Below are 24,932 nucleotides of genomic sequence, written 5' to 3'. Positions count from 1 at the left end.
AATTCCAGCTGAAGGACATAAAAAGGGTATGACACGTTCCGGTGATTCAGCAGGACCTGTAAAAGGGACATGCAATTATTGTAAAAAGCCAGGTCATTACGTACACGATTGTCCAGTTTTGAAACATAATATCAGCATAGGTAAAACACAAGAAAGACCACGGCCACCTAGACAGGACCAGAATGAACAAGGAGCTCCGCAGCATGCACAGTCCATGCCAGCTTCACAACAGTCTATACAGTTTGTGCCAGCTGCACCAGCGCTGCCTGTTGCTGCCACACAAACCACGACACGACAACTGTACCAGACCGCACAGTACGACTATCCTGATTATCAACGATACGCATGAACAAGCCTAGAGAGGGAAGTTGACTTACCCCTTATCGAGATCCCTGTAGATCAAGAAGGACCTTATATACATAGTGAATTATTAGGCCAAGACAGAACATTTTTACTCGATACAGGGGCAAGTCGAACAACAATAAAACGTAGTGAAGTTCCAGGGGCACCCCTCTCAGGCTCACAGAATATTTCCCTTGGTTTTTCAGGAAAACCTATTGTTAATGAAGTATCACAGCCTCTCCCACTTACGATAGGACTTTTGACCAGAACTACAGATTTATTGCTTACTAAATCATGTCCAGAAAATCTGTTAGGAATAAAAACACTGAAAGCTCTAGGAGCTATAATATGTTGTTCTCCGGAAGGAGTAAGATTGTTTTTACGTGATTTTAAAGGTCACTATGTGTCTAGAGACATGGATTCCCGACTGCAGACTTTACCTACACAACTATGGGCACAAGGCCCTACTGATGTTGGATGCATGAATATTACACCATATCGAGTCACATTAAAGGCAGGAGTGGTGCTACCACGAATGCGACAATACAAGTTACCACCAGATGCTGTAGTGGCTTTACTACAAATCATTGACGAACTCATTGCCCAAGGAGTGGTTGTAGAAACAGACTCCAATGTATGTAATTCACCAATAATTCCGATTCTTAAACGAACAGATCCAAAGGCCCTGCCAGTATATCGATTGGTTATTGATCTGCGCGAATTAAACAAGTGCATTGCGCCACAATTCCCTGTGGTCCCTGATATCTCGTCATTATTAACAGCCATTGATTCCGAAGCAACATTCTTTACTGTAATTGATCTTAAAAACGCCTTTTTCAGCGTCCCAATAGATCCGGAAAGCCAATATTTGTTCGGATTTAGTTTAAATGGACGTAGCTTTAAATTCTCACGCGCACCTCAAGGATTTACAGAAAGCCCCAGCATCTATAGCCAAGCACTGAAACGAGAACTTGACAGTATCCACATGCCAGTTAACACTGCCTTGCTTCAATATGTCGATGATCTGTTGATCACCGCTAGAAGCGAACCCGAATGTGAGAAAGCATCACTGACAGTTTTACAATTTCTAGCTGAAAAGGGACACAAGGTGTCCCCTTCTAAGCTGCAATTCTGTGTCCAGCGAGTTATTTATCTTGGACACTCGCTGTCCAAGGAGGGAAGGCAGCTTACACCCGACCGCATTCAGTTAATAGCTAACATACAAATACCCAAGACACAAAAGGAGGTGCGGGCTTTCATAGGCCTCACTTCATATTGCAGGCAGTGGATCCCTCAGTATGCATTTCTAGCAAAACCACTCATTCAGTTGACAACACAGGAGGCAGCCACATCGACTGTTCTTCCTTGGACTCAGGAACATACACAAGCTTTTGAAAGCCTAAAGAAAGCTTTATGTCAAGCACCTGTTTTAGCAACGCCATGTTACAGAAAACAGTTTACACTCTTTGCTACAGAGCGCGAAGGTACTGCCTTGTCAGTACTCACACAGGAACAAGCAGGAGCACACAAACCATGTGCTTATTTTTCTAGTACATTAGATCCCGTAGCTCAGGCTCTTCCTGCGTGCCTGAAATCAGTGGCAGCGACAGCTTTAGCAATCAGACAAAGCGATGCCATAGTGTTAGGACATCCATTGACAGTTCAAGTACCCCATGCGGTAGAGGTTCTTGTAAATAGAACACAAACACAACACTTGACTATAGCGCGACTTACAGGGTACGAACTTACATTGTTCCAGCCACATATAGAAATCAGACGCTGTAACACATTGAATCCTGCCACACTTTTGCCAGTAATCGGAACAGACCCACTAGCCCATGACTGTATTGAAGTTATTACAATAACGACGAAACCTAGACAAGACTTAACCGATGTCCCATTGTCTGACCCAGACCTGACATTGTATGTAGATGGTTCATGTATGAGAACAAATACAGGAGAGTTGGTGGCTGCTTACGCAGTCACAACAGATACTGAAGTCATTGAAACTAATCGTATAAATACTTTGTCAGCTCAAGCCGCAGAGCTTATCGCTCTGACACAAGCCTGTATTCAAGCCACAAATAAAAAAGTCAACATATACACTGATTCACGTTATGCATTCGGAGTTGTACATGACTTCGGCGTGCTGTGGCGAGAGAGAGGTTATTTAACTTCCCACGGTGCCCACATTCAGCACGGACCCCTCATTCATGCCTTATTAGATGCAATACATCTACCTACTGCAATATCAATTATGAAATGTAAGGCTCATACGAAGGTTACTGATGTCATTTCTCAAGGCAATGATCTAGCCGATAGAACAGCTAAACAGACTGCTCAAGCTCAAACCTCCGACATGACAAAGACAATAGTCCCGATGCCGACACATTGTATGACAGTTAAAGATCCTACTTTTGACGTAATTGACATCCAGACACATGCTACACCAGATGAAATAAAGAAATGGACCGAATTAGGAGGGATCCAAACGGATCAAGGATGGATTATGAAGGAAAAGTCTGTGTGGTTCCTTCCTGATTCAATGGTCCAAGTTATAATTAACACTATACATAGTCCAGCACATCTAGGAGAAAAAGCTATGCTAGATAGCATTCAACACATTTGGTTCAATAAACATTTACGAGCAGCAGCCAAACAAAAGGTCCGTACCTGTATGATCTGTTGCCAGTTCAACCCAGGAAAAAGCGTTCCCGTAGAACAGGGTGGATTTCATCCTCCTGATCACCCTTTTGAAGTACTCCAGATGGATTATATCCAGATGGAACGATGTCGAGGATTCAAATATGTTCTCGTAGTTGTCTGCGCTCTGTCCCGCTGGACGGAGGCATACCCGGTTTCAGATTACACTGCCCCGACTACTGCCAAACAGTTGGTTCGAGAATTCTTCCCACGATACGGTTTACCACGTGTTGTTCACTCAGATAACGGCCAGCCGTTCTCATCCGAATTAATGAAACATGTTTCACTTTTGTTAGGTTATCAGTGGAAATTCCACTGTGTCCGACACCCTGAGGCAGCAGGTCTCGTAGAAAGACATAATCAGACCCTGAAAATTAGATTGTCCAAAATATGCAGGGAGAAAGGTGTCGACTGGGTAGTAGCACTACCAGTTGCACTCTTTTACACAAGAATGGTAGCACACTCTCGAACAGGGCTATCCCCGTATGAAGTGATCTTCGGCAGACCACCAAATATGTGGGGGACGCCTATGCCACGAAAAATAACTGATATTGACTGTAATATGCTGACAGATTACTTAGCTTCCTTGATGTCTGCACTACAATCTTGTCGTTCACAGGTAGCTGCAGCCTTTCCCGACAACACTGAGGTGAAACCCCATGACGTAGTTCCGGGGGACCTTGTGCTTGTGAGAAATTTCGACCGAAAGACTCAGCTGGAGCCCAGGTGGAAGACACCCCAGCTGGTCCTGCTGACCACAAGGACAGCCGTGAAGATCGAGGGCAGGAAAGGATGGGTGCATTCAAGTCATATCAAGAAATTTCATGGACTTCCTTCAGATGTAAACAGCCCACCTCGTGTGTCCTCACCAATTGACTCAAAACTACCTTTGGCTGAGACCAACAGCAAGGAATTCTATAAACTAAAATTAAGGCCTAGGCCGTCGGACGATTTGATTGTTTAAGTCCTCTCCTAGGTGAAGCGGTTGAATCTGTCTCCGACATGTATCGCCTAGACCTGAATCATGGACAGTCGCGAAAAATGATGAAACGACAGGCGTATTGTAAATCATTGCGTAGCCATTGCATAATGACGTTATTAATCTTGTTTTTCTTAAATCTTTTAATAATTACTGCAAGCATATTGTTGCAAATATATTACCCTATTGCCAGAAACGTTTACAATGTTACTGCTGAACATTCTTTTAGTGACTTACCCCCGCATGAATTGTCTTATAGACTTGCGCTGCGCAATAACACTTTCATTAGTATGTTACATCATTCCCATCAGACTAGTAATGCAACTAATTGTTGGGTGTGTGGCCGGCTCCCTCCCTATCAGAATTATGAAGGAGTCCTGCCTTTCTTTCCACATCCGTTTACACATAATGGCTCCTGTGGAGCATGGTTTAGTTTAATCAATTCCATAGACTCAGATACAGCCGTTTACCAAGACCAGTGGGTATGGGGAAATCTGAACCTAGTTTTATTCAAAGTCTGTTACCCTGACAAGGAGGGTCGCCCCAAAGGAACAGGAACTGATCTAGAAAATGAAGTATATGGATTAGGTAACTTTACTCCTAATCTCATGGTTCTAAATGTCGAATCCGAAGTTGAACTAGTTTTACCAACAATGTCAGTATTCCCAGCGAAAGGTGAATTGTGTGTAAGAAAGGTTGGTTCCATACATATGGGCCATAGTAAATGCACTACTATAGTAGAATTCAGTGATCAAGGCAAATCCTCATTTAGAGCTTATCGCCACTCCTACTTTATATGTGGTCAGACTGCATATATGCGTCTACCCCTAGATTGGGATGGTACCTGCTACATTGCATTTCTTTTGCCACCTGTTTTTTTAGCTCCTCCTGATTATCACAGAAATATTCATTTAGTAAATAGTAGAGTAAGGAGAAATCTCCCAATTGTCGATTACACTGAAACAGCATGGGAAAAATACACAGATTTCAATAAAGGCATCTTTCCCTATATAGGTACTGTTACTAATAGTAAGCTGATACGTAGATTAACTAGAACCCTTGAAGCAGTAGTGAACGAAACTATTTCCGCCTTAGGCAATTTAACAGAAGAGCAGTCTGCTATGCGGATTGTTGTGCTTCAAAATCGTCTTGTCCTTGACGTCATCCTGGCTGATAGGGGCGGAGCTTGTAGGGTCATCGGATCAAGCTGCTGCGTATTCATACCAGAAAATTCGCCATCTGTATATAAAGCTATAACTCGCCTTCATAAGATTGTAAGCCAGATACACCAGAACCCAGGCACTTGGACTTGGTCCGGTTGGTTTTGGAGTGTGATATCAGCCTGGGGATGGAGAGTTCTATCATTCCTAGGTATTGGCCTTCTCCTACTATTCAGTTGCTGTCTATGTCTACAATGTGGACCAGCGATCTGTGGTCTGTGTGCCACATCGTGTATTCCACCACCAAGATTTCATTCGTCACGGAAGAAGAAAGAAGAACAAATGATGTTATATGAACAGATCAATGGATTGATGAAGATTGATATCTCTTAACGGGCAAGTAGGGGACAAGGAGGGAATGTGGAAATATGGATTTTTCTGGTCAGTTATGTCCCCTATCTTGGACCCCAACGGTTCTATGTGCATGTTACAAGTACATGTATGTTCCCTCCAGTTCCAGTTATGAAGACGCAAATACATGTGCGTCCACCGTTAACATGTCCTCTGTCAGATCCGCCATGAATAGGCCGGATATTCCATTCTTAAGTATGAAAGGCCACCGGCTTTATATGGTTCACTTATGCCATTTTACAGTCCAGGCAAGTAGGCCCTGATTCTGTCATCGAACTTTTCTTGCTTTCTGTCTCTGAAAACTCCAGTCTGAGCCTGCATCTGTGATCATGAACTTTGTCTCATTCTCTGCGCGGCTCACGAAGCCTGACATCAGCTTGCTGCCTGCCAAGAACTGTATTTCACCTTCGAGTTATCTGCTTCGTCCCTCAGCCGATGCATTCCTGTCTAGTAGTTTAAGTCAACATTCCTTCCAGCTACCGAGCAATGGCTCGGCTTCTCTGTCTTTATGAAAGTAATTCATAGCCCTGTTACCATAGAAGGTTTCTGCCCCTCGCATCTAGTGTAGACACTTAGACGCTTGTACACGCACACACAGTCAGTATAGAATAGATTTTGTCCAAGAGTCCTTCTTTTGTGGATAACATAGTTCTTTAAACATAGGATGTTAGATATGATTTGGGATTAGGTTGACTTGACCCCCCAGACTTCTTGTCTCCACATGTAGAGCTAAATGTCAAGTCCCCTTCACCCCCTAGTTGCACGTCAATCACACGTCATGCTGCTGCGCGCGCATCTATGCCAAGTATTATCTTATAGATCCACCTATATATGACATCATAACCAATTATGTTCCTTTTTACTCCTTATTACACCCATTTTCGGTTACGCATATGAATCGTCATTTTCCTTATCAATTGTTACGCCTACCGCATTCGCTTCATTGTATTGTATGTTCTATAAAAGTCATTTCTTGTCAATCATGTATGTACTTCACTTCCTGAACCTCCGTGGTGATGGAACTTGGAGCAACCGATTATAATCGATCATTGGAATAAAGCCCATTCCGAACCTCTGATACCACGGATTCTGCCTCTTATTTTACTGAGCTATTTTATTATGTTTCCGTATCAAATTAAGTCCCGGTAATGAATTTTATTTACCACAACCCCAGGGGCTACTTATCACCTCATCAAAGCAGCCTGGCTAATCCACTTAACTCTGACCAATCAGGACAGATCACTGGAAGTCTTGTAACTTCTGGTATCTATATTTTAGAATAAATTCAACAATAGTAAATTTTTGGATTTATCAATACCATTCTAGTAAGTCCTTGAAATATATTTTCTGATTCTCCTGGTGGGAATTATTCATAAATAACTTCTTGCCATGTTAACCTCTGTGGCTGTGGATCTGCAATGGGGAAAATGGAATGAGCAATTTCTCCAACACCAGGACTTATAAACATATTTTATAAGGATCCTGCCTATATCTACAGGACGCCCCACTCATGGAACACCTAGGGGAGATTTTGGGGGTTCCGAATATGTAAAAATGTTGCAGATCCTCACTCCACAGTGCTCCTAACACAAAGGTGGGTTTCGGGAATCAGTTTGCCACATTATGAGAGGTGAAATGTACCGTTTCACTAAACTCAAGGCATATAAAACTTATTTTATAAGGGTCCTCCTTATAAATACCTGACCACCCCCCACCACTGGGACATCTAGGGGAGACTCTGGGGTTACATAATATGGCAAATCATTGCAGTTTATTTATTTATAATTGCCCCAAACAGTCGAGTTTGGGAAAAATGTACATGTTAAAAGCAGTCCTGAAACACAGGGCTGCTTTTAAACTGACCTCAGGCCTCAGCAGTGCACGCATACAAGTGCAGAACGGACTGCTGGTCTCTACACTGCCCTGCCCTATTATATACTAGGAACTTAAAGGTTGCTTTTACCCCCCTGCCCTATTTTGTACTAGGGCCTTATAGGGGAGGTCATGCCAATCATAAGGGTACCCTAACACATAGTGTACCCTAGTGTATGTAGGTGTTTCCACTGTATTCTAAGTATGTCATCAGCATAGCAGTGGCACTGGGCCTGGTTAGGCAGAGACCAGGGACAGTCAGAGTCAGTTACCACCAGTACCAGTCAGCAGAAAATGGGGGTGCCCAGCCACAGGATGATTTTGCAACAAATGTACATTAAAATATTAAATATTCAAAGTGCAATAGAATCAGGGCCACTGGAAATTTACACTTGTGCGGCCGAGGCATTTTTTGCATAATTATAGATTTGCCACATGTGAGATGCTGGCTCAGTATATGAGGTACACTTATGTAAGTGGGCACCTTGCACTAATTCAGACAACCCTAATGGTGATTCTAGTGGTCTTAGGCAATTCTAGAAAGCTCTATAAGTGATAGCTGTGGAGAGCAGCCTTCAGGCTTAGTCCAGAAGGAATGTAAAGCAGCTTGTTTTACCAGAACATAATCTTATAGGTTTAGATTAAGTGAAAAGAACCACACAGTGTATTTATAAAAATATATATTTAATACAGACACTCACTAACACATACAGATATCTATTAGCCGGAGATATACTCAATAGACACAATGCTTTGCAATAAAAACAGGTAAGTAGCACAGAATGCACAGTGGAGACCAAACCATATACTAAAATAGTGGTATGTGAGCCACGACTCGTGTCAAGACAATAGTCAGAGGACGTAGAAGTGCCGGAGACCCAAGGAACCACCCAAGGTGAGTATCTAGGAGCCTGACAAAGGTTGTGTGCAGTGTAGGAACACAACAGCATTCTCCATACATATCAATGTGTAAGTCGCAGTTGCAATTTGAAAGAAAGGGGACCCTTCTCAGTGGACCCTGAAAAATCCCTGCGGAAGATAAGAAGTTGGAGAGCCATCCCACCCGTGGATACCTTAAGAACCAGGATACCTGCATCAGGGAAGCTGGGTGCATAGGTGTGAAGTGGCGTCGGAAACCGTCGTCAAACTCAATGGGAGACTTCAGAAAGATGCTGCTGCTGGAGAAGGTGAAAGTGTCCGGTGGAACCCAAAGGTGGATTCAAGATGTGAAGAACCTGCAAGCACAGGGGACAGAGTCTATGCCACTCAGGAGTGACTAGGAGGCACGGAAGACGAATGCCCACCGATGTCCGGTGTTGCAGGAGAGATGATGGTGACCTTGAGACTGCAGCTGTGTGGATCAGGCGGTGCTGTGGAAGATCAGGAGCCATACATGAGCTGCCCCACATTGGATGTCGAGAGCTGAGGGTTCGGTGTCCGGCGGGAGCACCAACAAGCCTTGGCAACTGCAGCCAATGGGGAAGTTGAAGAAGGTGCAATGTCGGGACCAGCAAGGTCCAGGAGACTCACCAAAAGCAGGGGAGTCAGGGCAGGCCCAGAGCAATCAGCAGAGCCCAACAGAATTTAAAGGTGACCCTCAAAAGGACTTACAGGCCGGAGGCACTGGAGTCGCAAAGTACCTCGAGCAGCTCACCATAGAAGCAGGCCCACGTTGCAAGTGATGTGGTGAGGTCACTGGAGATGCTTGGAGCCTGAAGATTTTGGTTGAAGGAAGCCAACAAGCCTTTGCAGCTGCAAGTCGACGCGGTGCACAGGGGTTCGGTTCCTGCTGCTCTGACGAGGGATACTGGCCTAAAACTTGGTGAGAGGACAGGGCAGGCCTCGAGAGATGTGAAGAACCACTATCTGTGTTGCTGAGCCTTTCGGAGTCTGTAGGAGCCCAGGAACAGCAGACCAATCATCTTAGTTGCGGTGTCTGCAGATGCAGGGAAGTGACTCCTTCACTTCAAGGGAGATTCCTTCAGGTGTCTTGGATGCCCACAGGCCTTGGAAGGTTTCCTCTATGGAGCACAGGCACAGACATTGCAGCAGACAAGCAGGGCTAAGAGATCAGGAGCAGCAGGAGTCTTCCCGGTTGCAGTCTTGATGCCCAGAGTGAAGTCCAGCAAAGTCCAGCGGAGTCCAGAGTGCCCAGACGGTCGAAGTTGAAGTGGTATCTGAATTGTATTGTGTCCCACGATGGATCTAGGGACCCACCTACAGGTAAGCCCTTAACTACCCTAAGGAAAGGGTTGGGACGATACAGGGGTCCCTCTTAAGGAGGGGCTGCACAAGGGGGAGGATACTCCCTTGTCCCTTGTCCAGTGGCGCTGGCAAGCGCTCCCACCCTGCCCCAATACACTAAGCCCTGTCTGGTAGGTGGTCACACCTTCCTGTGACAGGATGCCTATTGTTCTGCCTTCCCTTGCTCAAGCTTGGCTCAGCAGCAGGAGGGCAGAATCGTGTCTCTGGTTAGCAGCAGCCATTTTGTGCTGTCCGGCTCTAGAAGACTGGTACCGGGGGCACTGAGGGCCTAACGGAGGGCCTTTACAGTGCTGGGAATCCTACCACCCACACTGTTTACAGTGTGGGGGGTATGATTCCAACATGTTTGATACCAAACACAACAGGGTTTGTTACAGCCAGTTTTGAGATATTCATCGCGTAATGATGACACAGTGCCCCTCTATATGTTATATGGCTGTCTCACTTACAACCTGGGAGAATGGACTTCGAAGGCTGTAGGGGTGTCCTGCTCATACAGGAGCACCCTCACACTTAGAACCGAGCACCCTGCCTTCAGGATTGAAAAGGCCTGCTGTAGGGGTGACTTGTAGGTTTTAAGTGCAGTGACCTTACATATAGGGAAACCTATATCTTTCGTAAGTGGTGCTAGCACCAGTTTACACAGGCTGCAATGGCAGGCCTGTAGAGATAGTTTGAATGGTCGCCCAAAAGTGGCATATTACATGCTTCAGCCTATGAGGGACCTCTGGGGTACCTATGCCCTGGATACCTTAATACCATATACTAGGGACTGATAAGGGTACCCCATTATCCAATTGGGGATGTACCTAAATTCTTACTATAACAGTTTAGGGAAGAAAGCAGAGATACTGGGGTTCTGATTAGTAGGATCCCAGTCAGACTAGTCATAAACAGCATTACATCAAGCAAAAAGTGGGGGTAACCATAGAAGCAGATCCTACTTCCCGACACCGCATTTGCCACATAATCCATTATCTGTTGCATAATCTGCAGATTTTAACAAAAATAAATTCTAGCTCAAAAGGTTCAAAGGTTACTAAATACGCAGAAACACATGTTGCCGTGCAGGGGAAGGCCCTTTGCAAAGGTTGACTGGTCACCCTTCTGTTGCTTATTGCCATATTTGGGTGTTAAACTGGAACTAGAGAGGTGCAACCAATGCCTAAACAGTGTAAAAGGGAGAAAATAATGAAGTAATATTATAGCAAAATATGCTGCATTACGCTGCACAATTTGACTTTTCTTGCAGCATATTTTGCTCAACACTGCCACATAATTTGGCCCTCTCCTGCTGCATAATTCCAGTGGCCCTAAATATAAGTGAATCATTCCTTCTCTCATAATTATACTTCTCTAAACGTCTGTCAATCATTGTTTCCCCTGTCTTTTTGCTTTTTGACCTTCCGGTTTTGACTCTTTTTTTACTGGTTTAGCATCTCCTCGCACTTTCCCACTGCTGTTCAGTATTAAAGTGCAAGTGCTCCTTTTGTAAATTGTTGTCATGGATTGGTGAATCCATGATTGGTCATTTGATTTACTAGTCAGTCCCTAGTACAGTGCACTGTGTGTGCTCAGGGCCTGTAAATCAAATGCTTTTAGTGGGCCTGCAGCACTGGTTGTGCCACCCACACAAGCAGCCCTTCAAAGGTAACTCAAACCTACCACTGCAGTGTCTGAGTGCAGTCTAGTACTGCCATGTAAACATGGCAAGTGCACCTACTTGCCAGGCCCTAACTTTCCTTTTTCTTACATGTAAATCACCCCTAAAGTAGGCCCAAGGAAGCCCTGTGGGCAGGGTGAAGTGTATCTGAAAGGTAGGACATGCCCTGATGTGTGTGGCACGCCCTGATAGTGAAATATTACCAATGTTGTTTTTCACTATTTAAAGGCTATCTGGCCCATAGGAAAGCATTTCAGTTAATGTATAACATCTTATAAATATAACTTCCCATTGGGACCAGACTAGAAAATAAAGTTTAGTATGCCTGAACTCAGAATCTAAAGATGCATCTTTTAGTAAAGGTGATTTTTACATTCTGTGTTTGAAAATAACACTTTTAGAAGGTAGGGATTTTCTTGCTTAGCCAACCTGAGTGCCTCTGCTAGGATGTGTATTGACTGTCTGGTTTCGGAGTGACAGGGGCTGGGGAGGTGCAGTGGCTCCAGAGAGTCTGCTGGGTCAGGGCTGGGTTGAATAGACCTGGGCTGCATTTAGAGTAGTGGGAGGATATTTCCTCGCACCTGAATGGGCCTGGTCTGCCTTCCACAATGCTGTCTCCACCCCCTGCCAGGAAGCTGGGCCAGAGAGGACAGAACTGGTCTGGACTAAGCACAGACACTGTCTGCCTGAGAGGACAAAGGAATTTGGGGTATAAATATTGGGGTCCAGTTCCCAGAACTTTAGAGCTCTTTTGGAACCAAGAAAGCTGCCAAGAAGAAGAGCTGGAGAAGCTGTGAGGAGAGACTACCACTTTGCTGTGACCTTTGCTGTGTTGGCCTGCAGTGGCTGCTTCTGTATTGGGCCATGAAAGAACTGGACAACACTTTCTGCAACTTCCTTTTTGTGAGTTTCTCCAAGGGCTTGAGGTAGAGCTTGCCCCCTGTTCAAGAAGTTTCAGGAACAGCAAAGACTTCAAGTTCTTCTGCCATCAGCACAGGGGACTGTATGTTTTGTCCTGCAACAAAAGAAAAAGCAACCCGATGCCATCGACGACGCCTCTGCCGACTCCGTGTCCTGAAGGCACTGCAGAGGGCACTCCCGCACCGCAACCCTGGTCTCACCGATGGTGCCACACCCCACCGCCACTGCTGCTTGCTCCATGACCTGTGGGTACCCCACTTCGCACAGCTTTGCTTCACAACGCTGCCTTGGTATCCCCGACGACGGCACTCCACACCGACATCGACGCCGCTGCTTGCACCGTAGTTCAAGGGCACCGCTCGTAAGTTACACGACGCACCATTCTCATCCGGCACCGTAGCCTTGGCCCACCGACACGGCACCATCAACGACAGTGCTTCAGCAATGATGATGCCGCTGCATGAACCATGACCTGCCAGCACCACGGCGAGCACCACATCGCTTTGAACCGCAGCCCTGGTCTCTCCATCACCGCTGGACGACTGTCACCGTGCCGCTGCGTGCAACGCGACCTGAGGGCACTGCATGCTGCACTGCTGCACTTCGCACTACAGCCCCGACACCTGCCGACGCTCTCGCCTTCAACCACAAGGAGTTCGATCTGCAACGCATGTGACTTCAAGGGCCCGACGACTCCTGCACCGACCTCCAGAACCGACGCCTGTGGATGCCAGCCCTTCGGGGATCATCGAGAGGTCGCCGACGTCCTACATTTCTAAAGGTACTGTTTTGTGGGTCTTCCTGACACCGTAGCTGACCCGCGGCGCCGCAGTCAGCCAGAACTGTTAGGATTTGTTGTTCACGACGCCGTGATAGCCCCAGACAGAGCTATCAACTTCAAGGAACTGCATTTTAAGTCTCTTTTGATTACTGAAGATTTCTGAGAACTGTATGGTGGAAGTTTATCGTTTTTTGTCTGGTTTTTGACATATACAAATATTGGACATTTTTCTACACTGGTGTAGTGTCCTTTTGTAGTGTCTTCACTGTATTGCTGTTGGTTATGTGCAAATGCTTTACACACTGCCTCTAAGATAAGCATGCTGCTCCTACCAAGCTACCAAGGGGGTGAGCAAGGTTTTATTTAGGAGTGTAACTCCCTTATCCTGACTAGAAGGAAGGGTCCCTACTTGGACAAAGGTGCAAACCCTTGCCAACTAGAGACCCCAATTTCTAACAATCACACAGCTTAATTTTTTGCATTACATAAGATTTACATTGTTTAATGTTATTTTACAAGGCTGTGATAACTAATTAGCAACTGATCACCACAGTACGTCTTCCATGTTGAAGATATACTGCATGGCCTCTTTACAACATCCAAAACTATGCTCACATAACTTAGTTAACATACTCATATCTTTTAGGTGTAAGTTGCGAATGCAAAAACATAAAACGAATATTGCAATTTAAGTTGTCCTACCTTGAATTTCAAAAGAAAATCCCTGGAGGGAGGTTAACGTTTGCAAACAACTAATAATTAGACTGAGGTGTATCTCTGTGATGAGAAGAAACAGCCCTGGAGCCAAGACTACTACCCTGACTGCTCCTACCCTTACCAAGCTTCTCCTCCTCGGATTGGAGGGTATCCAAATCCATATAATCGAATGCTCGGGTCACAGATGGAGCCAATGTCCAAATCCTTATTTTTCAGTTCAAGATCCCTCAGTTGAGGTCTTCTGATGATACCTGAGATTTACAGAGGTTTGACAACCTCCAATCTCTCATTTGGGCCTAACAAATATGATTACGCTAATAGCATGTATGGAGTCTCCAGTGCCTTCAAAATGTGACCTCTCTTCTAGTGAAAATCCCTACAGGTGGCAACCCATTTCACTTATCCTGATCAGCAGCCTTTTATACACATGGAAAAACGCATTGAGGATAAGTCCTTGCACATTGAGGGTAATTCATAATTTCATTCTATCCACCAAAAGAGGTTTAACAGCCAAACCAACCCTATTCATTTAAATAGTATCAACTGCTTTGATCATTAAATAATAACTTGAGCTTGCAAAGGAAAGGACAAGGGCTGGCACATATCAAGACTGACAGCTGCTAAGCTGATTGGCTGTGACACTCTTTCAAGATCTCAATGTGCACTCTGACCACAGTCTAATCCGCCTCTGCTTGCTATACCACTTGTGGGAATCAGACTTACCATGCCGATTCCCACTTGTTTTTCCCCTGGGATTCCACCCAAAGACTTCTTCAGGACTTCACTTACTTGCAGCAGGTGAAATCTTCAGGTAGAACCAGTCACCAACGTAAGTGCGGTCACTGAGCCCACCCAAATGAATGGGTTGCTTGTAATGAGAGCCCTCATGTTTTGGAATTTCCCTTGCCTCGAAAACAAGTCTTACTCAAATTGCCCCTCTCCACATGAGGAACAATAATGAACAAGCATAGGCAACCCTAATATGACTCAGCTCTATGAGGTCCAGATATTGTCTTTGCATGTACATTCGTGGCTGACAATTTTGCAATGGCTTTCCACAATGGATGCCAGATAGCATGAATGTATCTTATTTCATGCACACAGATGCATCATGTTCACGCATTGTGAGGCACATGGGTGTATGTGTGGTACTGCGCAGCACACACATTTTAACCATTCCAGCATGGTGAACTTCCAAGTCAAAACAGTAAATAAATATATATACAATAGGAAGAAGTACTCTCCAGTAGAAGTGCAAACTAAGGGAGCGAGTGGTCCAGTAATACTTTACAACTGCCATGCCCTCCTAAAAAAAGTCTATCTATCTATCTATCTATCTATCTATCTATCTATCTATCTATCTATCTATCTATCTATCTATCTATCTATCTATCTATCTATCTATCTATCTATCTATCTATCTATCTATCTATCTATCTATCTATCTCTATGTTCATATATATATATATATATATATGTCTCCCTTGGGTGTTTTCCTCGTGAACACCATCTCCAGCGGGACACGGTTTTAAACATATAAAACCACTGAAATTCATAAGGTATAGTTATCTCAATAAACTATAACCCATACCCTAAACTAACTATAACTTGCGCCCACCATGCAGAGTGTTGCCATCCATGATGTCATTTAGAATGTTGCAGCGATGTTATCAATGATGTCATTGAACATGCCATTAATGCTATGGGATGGGATGTAATTAGCAATTCGTGGCAAGGGCAGGAGTTTTGGGTAGTTTAATGAAAGCCTTCTAATCAAGAGAAGACAACTGAGATAAACAAAAAAATTCATCCAGTGATTAGCAAGGGGTTGGCCCTAAACCCACTTGATTTATATGTAATGAACTGGAAACAGTAGGTCGGGCCAACAGGTAGCTAAAGTGGTGTGTATCTAACACCTACAAATATGTTCAGACGCATTCAGTATGATTCACATTTATCTAAAAAAGCAGTTGCATGTTAGAAAACTATTTGTACCTTAATATGTCTGAAAGGAGCTCACAAACTTTGTTACGTCTTCATGTATAAAAGTGTTTTAAAAGGAGTTGTTAGTAAAGGGTCAAGCATAGGATACTGTGTTTACTGTGTTTACACTTGTGGTTGCCTAGAATGGAAAATAGCGTAAGCTCTGCAGGGAAGTATGGATGTGGATTTTAAAAGTTATATGGTGCACTATTTACAAACAATAATGTTAGTAATGTGTAGACTACAAGTAGTACGTGTTAAACAAGGTAAAGGCTGAGCGCAGCTGGTGTAGGTTGCAGAGGCATGTTTCAAAGTAGGTTGTGTCTTAAAGGGAAAGTCTGTTACAAAGAAAAATCTGTGGGAAAAGCCAAAGCTTCTGTTGACTGTAAAATTATCCACCAGGGCATATTTCAGCGCGTGCTCATGTTAAATAGCTATGAGCAACTTCTATAGAAAAATGCTATGTAACAAGGACGTTTATAAGGAATGGGTGTTTATTTCCTAGACTTCACTGAAGATTTCGAGGCATTGCAGATTGCTGCACAATGTAGAATCTAGGGGAGAGCCATTAGGAGGTGGTTTAAATCACACTGGGTTTGTAAGCATTATTCTAAGGTTCAATGCTATTGTGTTCATCTCAGGAATGTGTGTGGTGTATTTTAGAAAGCTGTGGACTATTGTCCATGGGACCTGGCAGGGGGAGTCGAAATGCATACCTGTCAATCCCTTGAAATTCTGGGTCTTGTGAAGATATTAATAGTGAAATCTTAAGAAGGTGAGCAACACATATTGCACGCTCCTTTGCCACAGAGGACTGCGGCAGAAAGGGGCATGTTTGCAAGGTGGCGATAAGTCACTCAAAGTGTCTTAGTGCCACCTTGTAAAGATGGAAAATGGCTCTGCGCCACAAGAGCGTCCAAAAAAGGGATGCTTCACTGGAGGTGATGGCTTGTAAATATGCCCCTAAGTCTACTGCTGCCAAATTTAGAGATCGCTGCCAGCGCAGCGGTGATCTCAGCACCCTCAGAATAGCTGTCATGGCAGCACCTCTGAAGGCACTGCAAGTTTGGTTGATAGTCGTCTATTAGAAGGCCGTTTACCAAGTTTTTTAGTTTCTCAGAAGCAAACTTAAAAAATTAGAGTTTGTTTCTGAAAAACAAAATACTAACGACCTTCCGCACCCTGGGGGTTGTTACTTTTTTCTGTGACTGCCAGGATTTTCCGGGGCTTGACAGAAAAAATAGACAGGCGGCCTTCTCCTCAAAATAGGGAATTACTCCTAAGGGCCCTACTCTGTCGGTCATTGGAGTACATTTTCTGATGGTGGAGTCAGCATGGCCGCCATCGTCAAAAATCTTAGGGTCCCTCCAACTCGGCCAAACTCTAAATCATGTCCCTAATCCTTACATCTAGTGGTAATACGCGATAGTAACATGGTATTTCCATATTAAGGTGCTTCCCTTGGATTATTGTCAAACATTCAGTGAATTTGAGACAGCCAATCCAGAGTGCTAGTAAGCAAAGCTGGTTTTCGTTCTAAGATAATTCATCATTCAAACAACCAAAGTCTCTCTACTGCTGGTTAGAGCTTATCTCAGCATCTCTCTATTTGACCGAAAATGCTGTGTGTTTCTTTACCCATTCTGAAATCATAGCCACTAAAAGCAATACAATGTCACTAGAACGTTGTCTTTTTCTTTCTAGATATAAAGCTGTCACAGATGCCTGCTCGCTTCAGCCAGACATTGACCTGTTACCATTTGGAGATCAAACAGAAATTGGAGAAAGGGTAAATATCGCAATCTTAGCTTTTTCTTTAACTCCAAAAAGTGTAGTGTTATTGATTTGGAATATTCTTGAAAGGTTTTTACGTAGAATACTAGTCTACTTTTTCACGCAGCACAGCTTTACCTAGAAAAGTCAAAGAAGTTTAGTAATATAAAGTGAAAGATAGAAATTGGTGATATTGATTGGATAAAATCAAGTTGCAACGACTCTCTCCCCAAACCTAATCACTAGACGTAAATATTAATTTCTCATTCTGTTCAATGCGGTATTCCCTCATCATCAATTTGCGCCCAGAATGACAGATTCCAAGAGTATTTCTAATTACTTGTCGTAAATTTACTGCAGTGTTACAGCTTTTCCCTTCCACAGTGGAGAATTACCAGAGAAATCAGTGTTACAGCCTCAATTTTACCGGGCACTTCTTGAAATCTGTGAAGCTTTACAGGGACACATTCTATTACATTTTATTCTGCTGAAACATGCCCCCTGCAAAAACAGGTAGTGTCATACCACATGTTAAATTAACGCTCTCCAGTGGTATAGGAAGGTGACAGGAGACTCAATGTAGTCAAGAAAATCAATCCCCATCACTAACCTATGTAGGGGAAACCAGCAATATTTAGGATGTTGTCGGCCCCTCACGCTCATGGACCCCAGTGCCTTTGCACCTGCTGCACTATTGATAGCTACACCACTGCCACATTACTTGTGCTACAGATTGTAATCTCATTTATTTCAATTCGGTATTAGAAGTACATTCTAGGTGAGGTACAAATAGTAAACTATGTTGCATTTTTACGCTACATCTTGGTTATGTTTAAAAATCTCTGATTGTAAAGTAATACAAGTTTTAAGGACAGTACACAATTTTTGGATTTTGTATTACCTAATGGGGTTTACTCTATTGCACTCTTCACTTTAAGTGTACCTTTAATACTACAGCCTTCTTATTGTGTTCTTCAATTGCATAGGCCTCAAACAGGACAAGGAACCATGATTAGCCCGAAAATACTTGCCAGCGAATGTACTCCCAGACAGATTCTAGGCATATCATTTCCATACATTTGAAATACAAAGAAAGAAAATGGTTCATATTTTTAGGGTGGTGGCATTTGTCAGCTTTTTTTTCTTCTCCTTCTTTTCTTTACAATAGGTCTGCTTCCCTGTCCATCCCCCGTATTTTCGGCCTCATTTATGAGGTATTGCCGTAGAGCAGCACTGCAGGCCTTCCTGCTGTGCTGCCTTATGGTAAAAGTAAAGGGCAAGAATGTGCCGGATCTATCAGCTACGGTGTATACCTGTCCTTTTCCCCTGTGCCGGCACACAATGGGCTGCAGTGCGCCAACACAGGCACCTTTGCACCATGGTGAAGGATGCCTGTGTTGAGGGGGTTGATTATTTTTGTGCCGGAAGGGAAACCTTACTGCGCAAAAACAATCACAATAGGCTTTTTCTTTTTTCTATGTGAGCGGCAGAATGCAGCACACATAGAAACAGGAAAAATTAGGAGGAATAAATATATTTCTCCTCGTTGTGCCTCACTTACGCCTCCCCTGGAGAGGCGCATGTTTTTGGCACTGCCTCAGAGTTACAATTTCTTGTAAATCTGGGGCAGTGTCAAAAAGCCATGGATGTTGATGGGAACGCCCCCAGAAACACTCATTGCATGCCCCTTTAACGCAGAAAACTGCTTTAAAGTGAATGATATTTATGAGGCAGCTTTAAGCCAAAAAAAGTGGCATAGTGCTGCCTTGTAAGTATGGAGCAAGCTCCTGTGCCACAGAACATCACAAAAAGTGACGTTCCAGCGGGGAAAGGGGTCTCATAAATGAGGACCTTTATTTTTAGGGTCGAGCCTGCAAGAGCATGCGCTAGCACATGCATATCACTTGCGAGACGCTGTTGTTACAAAAAGGGTTTGGAACCCACCGGTTGCTTACCATTTGCTGGCTTGCATGGCACTCTTCTTTACAGCCACGTAATCCATCATTGCAGGCCTAGCATCAATTCCGTTCCTCTCTGTGGAGCAGCGACCAAGAACAAATGATTCAACTTAATCAGCACCCGCTCGCTGCTCCCGACATTATTGAGGTACTATTTTGTTCTTTTTAAGTTCTAGGGCCTAGCAAACAGAAGGCATGTTACTGCCAAAAATTTGCCCAGCAGGACAAACAAAATTGCAAAGATTTATTTTCTAAAGTTAACTTTCTTTTATTTTACCAAGCCTTCTTTTCTCACTTTGGACTCATGTTTTCTTTAGTTTTTTGCTTGTGTGCACTCAAAAGATGAGGATTACCTTGTTCTTAATATTGCAATGCGACATTGTGTCTTTCTTATGTGTAATTTCTGAAATTATACTTTAACATGCAGTGCACTCCAATCCACCCAAATCTAATCTGCCCTACTCCAATCCACGCCAATCCATCCCACTTTACCCCACAGCAATCCATCCCACTTAATCCAATCCACCACAGACCAATCCAATCCACCCCACTCCAATCCAACCCACTCACCCCAATCCAATTCCACTCCAATCCGCCTCACTCACTCCATCCCTCCCAACCAACTCCAATCTGCCCACACTAAACTTCCCCACTCCAATTCAAAACAATCTGCCCCACTCCAATACCAAACAATTTGCCCCATTCCAATCTGCCTGCCCTCCTCCAATTCAAAACAATCTGCCCCACTTAATCCAAAACAATCTGCCGCATGCCTAGCCAAAACAACCTCCCCCACTCCAATCTGCCCCACTCCAATTTAATAAATCTGCCCCCCTCCAATCTGCTGCACTCCAATCCAAAACAATATGTCCAACTCTAATCCACCATACCCCAATCTGCCCCACTCCAATTTAAAACAATCTGCCCACTCCAATCTGTCCTACTCCAGTCCGAAACAATTGGCCTCACTCCAATCCATCCCACTCCTATCTTCCCGATTCCAATGCAAAACAATAGGCCACACTCCAATCCATCCCACTCCAATCTTCCCCAATCCAAAACAATCTGCCCCACTGCAATTCAAAACAATCTGTCTCCTCCAATCCAAAACTGTTGGAAAGTCGATTATTAATAGTGGTAAATATGCATCTACCACTGGCAATAAGGACACTTACACAGTCTAGGGCTCAGAATAGGTCTCAGAAAATAATTTCCATGCACGCAGGCAGGCTTAACTTCAGAGACAGGTATGTGAAGCATTTAAAAACACCAATTCAATAAATAATTGAGACACAAGACACACTAATTTATAGAAATAGGAAATATGTTTATCTTTAAAATGACACCAAAACTAATCAAATCCAAACATGGGAACCAGAGATATGATTTTTAAAGATTTAGCACTATATATAGCAAATAGAAAACTATAGCGCCTATTGGGACATTTGGTCACGCTAGACCGGGACAAAGTCAAAATTTCAGGACGACTGCGATGGAGCCCTGGGTGAAAGTGTTATCTTCAGACTTAGAAACTTTTCTGGAGCTTTTTTTGCCAGGGTCCTTGATGCTCTTCACTAATATGAGTTAGGTGATGGTTGGCCGGCTTGCTTTCCAGGGAGCTCCCAGTCAAACTCTGGAATTCGGACCTCTGGAGATTTTCAGCAGGATAAACCAGCAGGCCAGACCAGCTCACTGTTGAAGGTTGCCGGCTTGGCTCTCGCGGTTGAGTCGGTCCCCTATGGAGCTTTTTTCCAAAGTTGCTCCAAAGTTCTCCAAACTTGTGGAACTTGTTCCTGAAGTTCCTCTCGGGGTCCCAAAGTGTCCAAAACGCAATCCAAGGGTCTGTAATCTCCAAGATTAACCATGAAAGTTTGGGACTTCAAGTCCCACAATCTTCTTGGACAAAACCCTTACAAATCCACTGGATGCACTCCAGGCTGGGGATTTGTGGTGGTGATGGTCCAGGTGAGCTCTGGTAACCTGTAGCTTGCAGGGATTCCACTCTTTATTCCTCTGGAAGCACGTTAGGTCCATAGGGCTGTAGTTCCAGATTGTGAAGCAGGCGCAATTAGTCAGAGTGCGGGGCCTGGTTGATGTAAATCAAACTTACAGCATGGGCCATTCTTCTTCTCTTAGTTTCAAGCAGCAGATCAGAGAGGCTCTGCCCCTCTTAGTTACTTATTCAATATTCTCTGGGGTTAGGCAGGAGGGCACTCCTGTCCAATGAGGTGCAGGGCAATAGCCCAGAGTATAACCACTTCCTGCAAAGTGTGGCATAATGGTCTCCCAGAAAGCACTATTCCTCCAAAATTCAATATGGCTGGAGTCTCAGCAGAGGAGCAAGAACAAGTTAAACCAAACTCCAGTATGGCACATGTCCATAGCTCTCCTCCCTCTGACATCTGCAAATCCATTACTTAAGCCTGCCATCTGACTGGGTTCAGAGGGGATGGAGGTAGAGGGACCTGCCCTTCTCTGCCTGTCCCATTCTTCCTTTGAAGCTCATGTTTTACGACCCTTCCCCCCCCCGTGCTTTGGCATTCCTGTGTAGCAGAGCCCTCTCCTACCAGCTAGCCTCTCTCCCAGGTGACACTTATCACTTCATCAAAGCAGCCTGGCAAATCCTTTAAACTCTGACCAGTCAACGAAGAGTGCAGGAAGGCCGACTTTTAGCTACCAAACAAGAAAGACTTACAATTTTTTTCTTTATATTTTAGGATACATTCAACAATAGCATATTGTTGGATTTATCAATACCATTCTCCTAAGTCATTGAATGATATTTTTTGGTAATCCCTAGCAATAGTTATGAGTTCATAAATTATTGCAATGTTAACCTATTTGGCTGGGGATCTACAATTAGGAAAATGAAATATCCAATTTCTCCAACACCAGGGCCTATAAAACATTTTATAAGGACCCTGCTTATAGTTACAGGACCCTCACCCCAGGGACACCTAGGGGAGACGTTAGGGGTCCTAAATATGCAAAAAATAGTGTAGGGCCCACTCCTAGCACAAACGTTGATTTTGGGAAGCACTTTACTATAATGGGGGAAGTGAAATGTGCAGTTTCTCTATCTCCAAGGTCCTCCTTATAATTCCATGACTCCCCAACCCCCTGGGACACCTAGGGGAGACCCACGCATACCTAATATGCCCAAATATATAGTTTATCAATTGTTAAAAGCCCCTACCACCAAAGTTGAGTTTGGGATCAATTCACATTTTAAAATTGTGCTGCAACACAGGGCTGCCTTTAAAGTGACAGCAGGCTCTCAGCAGTGTGCACATGCAAGTGCAGAATGGGCTGCTGGCCTCTAAACTGCCATGCCCTACTATATAGTAGGGACTTAAAGGTAGTTTTAATCTCCCTGTCCTATTATGTACAAGAGATTTATAGGATAGGTCATGCCAATCATAGGGGTACCCTAACACATAGTGTACCCTAACTTGTGTGTGTGTTTTCATGTATTTTCACCATAGCTCTGGCCATGGGCATGGTTATGCAGAGCCCAGGGGCAGTCAGAGTCAGTCAGCAAATACCAGTCAGCAAAAAATGGGGGTGCCGAAGGCACAGGATGACTTTGCAACAAAAACGATCTGCCCCACACAAATCTGCCCCACTCCAATCTGCCCCGCTCCAATCTAATCCAATCACCCACTCCATCCTAAATCACCCCACTCCAATCCACCACAATTTACCCCACTACAATCCAATCCACCCCACACCAATCCAATCCAGTCCATCCAATCCAATCTACTCCACTCCAATCCACTCCACTTCCTACCCAATCCAACCCACCCCACTCCAATCCAAACCACCACAATCCGCCCCACCTCAATTTTTTAACAATCTGCCACACTCCAGTCTGACCCACACTAATTTGACCCTCTCCTATGTAAAAAAAACCTGCCCCTCTAATTCAAGAGAATCTGCTCCATCTAAAACTATCTGCCCCACTCCAATCTGTCCTACTTGAATCCAAAAGTATCTGGCCCACTCCAATCTGCCCCACTCCAGTCTACCCCACTCCACTCAAATCCATCCCACTCCAACCCAAAAGACTCTGCCCCACTCCAATCTGCCCCACTCTAATCTGCTCCTCTCTAATCTACCCTACTCTAATACAAAACAACCTGCCCACTCCAATACAAAACAATCTGCCCCACTCCAATCTGCCGCACTCCAATACAAAACAATCTGCCCACTCTATTCCGCCACACTCCAATCTGCCCCACTCCAATCCAAAACAATCTGCCCACTTTAATACACCCCACTCCAAACTGCCCCACTGTAATCCAGAACAATTGGCCCCACTCCAATCTATCCTACTCCAATATTTTTATACTCCAATCCAAAACAATCTGCCCCACTCAAATCCACCCCACTCTAATCCCCCCTACTCCAATCCAATCCACCCACTCCATCCCAATTCACCCTACTCCAATCCACCCCACCCCACTCCAATCTAATCAACCCCACACTAGTCCGCCCCAATCCAGCCCAAATCAATCTACCCCACTCCAATCCAATACACCTCACTTCCTCCCCAACCTACCCAATTCAAATCCAAATAACCACAATCCACCCCACTTCAATCCAAAACAATCTGCCTCACTCCATTTTGCCCCACACCAATCTGCCCCGCTCCAATTTAAAACAATCTGTTAAACATTAACCCAAAACAATCTGCCCCACTCCAATCCAAAACAATCTGCCCCACTCCATTCCAAAACAAACTGCTCCACTCCAATCTGACCCACTCTAATCTGCGTCACTCCAATCCAAAACAATCTGCCCCACTGTGGTAAATAATTTTCCTTTACCGGGACTGAATTTGATACAGAAACATAATAAAACAGCTCAGTAAAATGAGAGGCAGAATCCGTGGTATTAGAGGTTCGGAATGGGCTTTATTCCAATGAACGATTATAATCGGTTGCTCCAGGTTCCATCACCACGGAGGTTCAGGAAGTGAAGTACATACATTATTGACATGAAATGACTTTTATAGATCATACATTACAATGAGGCGAATGCAATGGGCGTAACAATTGATAAGGAAAATGACGATCTATCTGCGTAACCAAAAAATGGGTGTAATAAGGAGTAAAAAGGAACATAATTGGTTATGATGTCATATATAGGTGGATCTATAAGATAATACTTGGCATAGATGCGTGCGCAGCAGTATGACGTGTGATTGACGTGCAACTAGGGGGTGAAGGGGACTTGACATTTAGCTCTACATGTGGAGACAAGAAGTCTGGGGGGTCAAGTCAACCTAATCCCAAATCATATCTAACATCCTATGTTTAAAGAACTATGTTATCCATAAAGAAGGACTCTTGAACAGAATCTATTCTATACTGACTGTGCGTGCGTGTACAAGCGTCTAAGT

The 24,932-nt window shown here is 44.2% G+C and overlaps 1 protein-coding gene across 5 annotated transcripts in view; it reads left to right on the top strand.

Moving 5' to 3' along the window:
- Window positions 1-24,932, top strand: part of ABCC9 (ATP binding cassette subfamily C member 9) — a 947,014-nt gene that overhangs the window by 437,649 nt on the left and 484,433 nt on the right. For all 5 annotated transcript variants that reach the window (XM_085652729.1, XM_085652730.1, XM_085652727.1 and 2 more), the window contains one exon: window positions 17,502-17,586. In XM_085652729.1, coding sequence (XP_085508855.1) covers window positions 17,502-17,586 — 85 coding nt within the window. The remainder of the gene's footprint in view (window positions 1-17,501; window positions 17,587-24,932) is intronic.

The sequence above is a fragment of the Triturus cristatus genome, chromosome 4_1 (assembly GCF_964204655.1).
Source record: "Triturus cristatus chromosome 4_1, aTriCri1.1, whole genome shotgun sequence".
Lineage (NCBI taxonomy): Eukaryota > Metazoa > Chordata > Amphibia > Caudata > Salamandridae > Triturus > Triturus cristatus.
The sequence above is the reverse complement of the archived record's forward strand: the minus strand, read 5'-3'. Positions and strand labels throughout refer to the sequence as shown.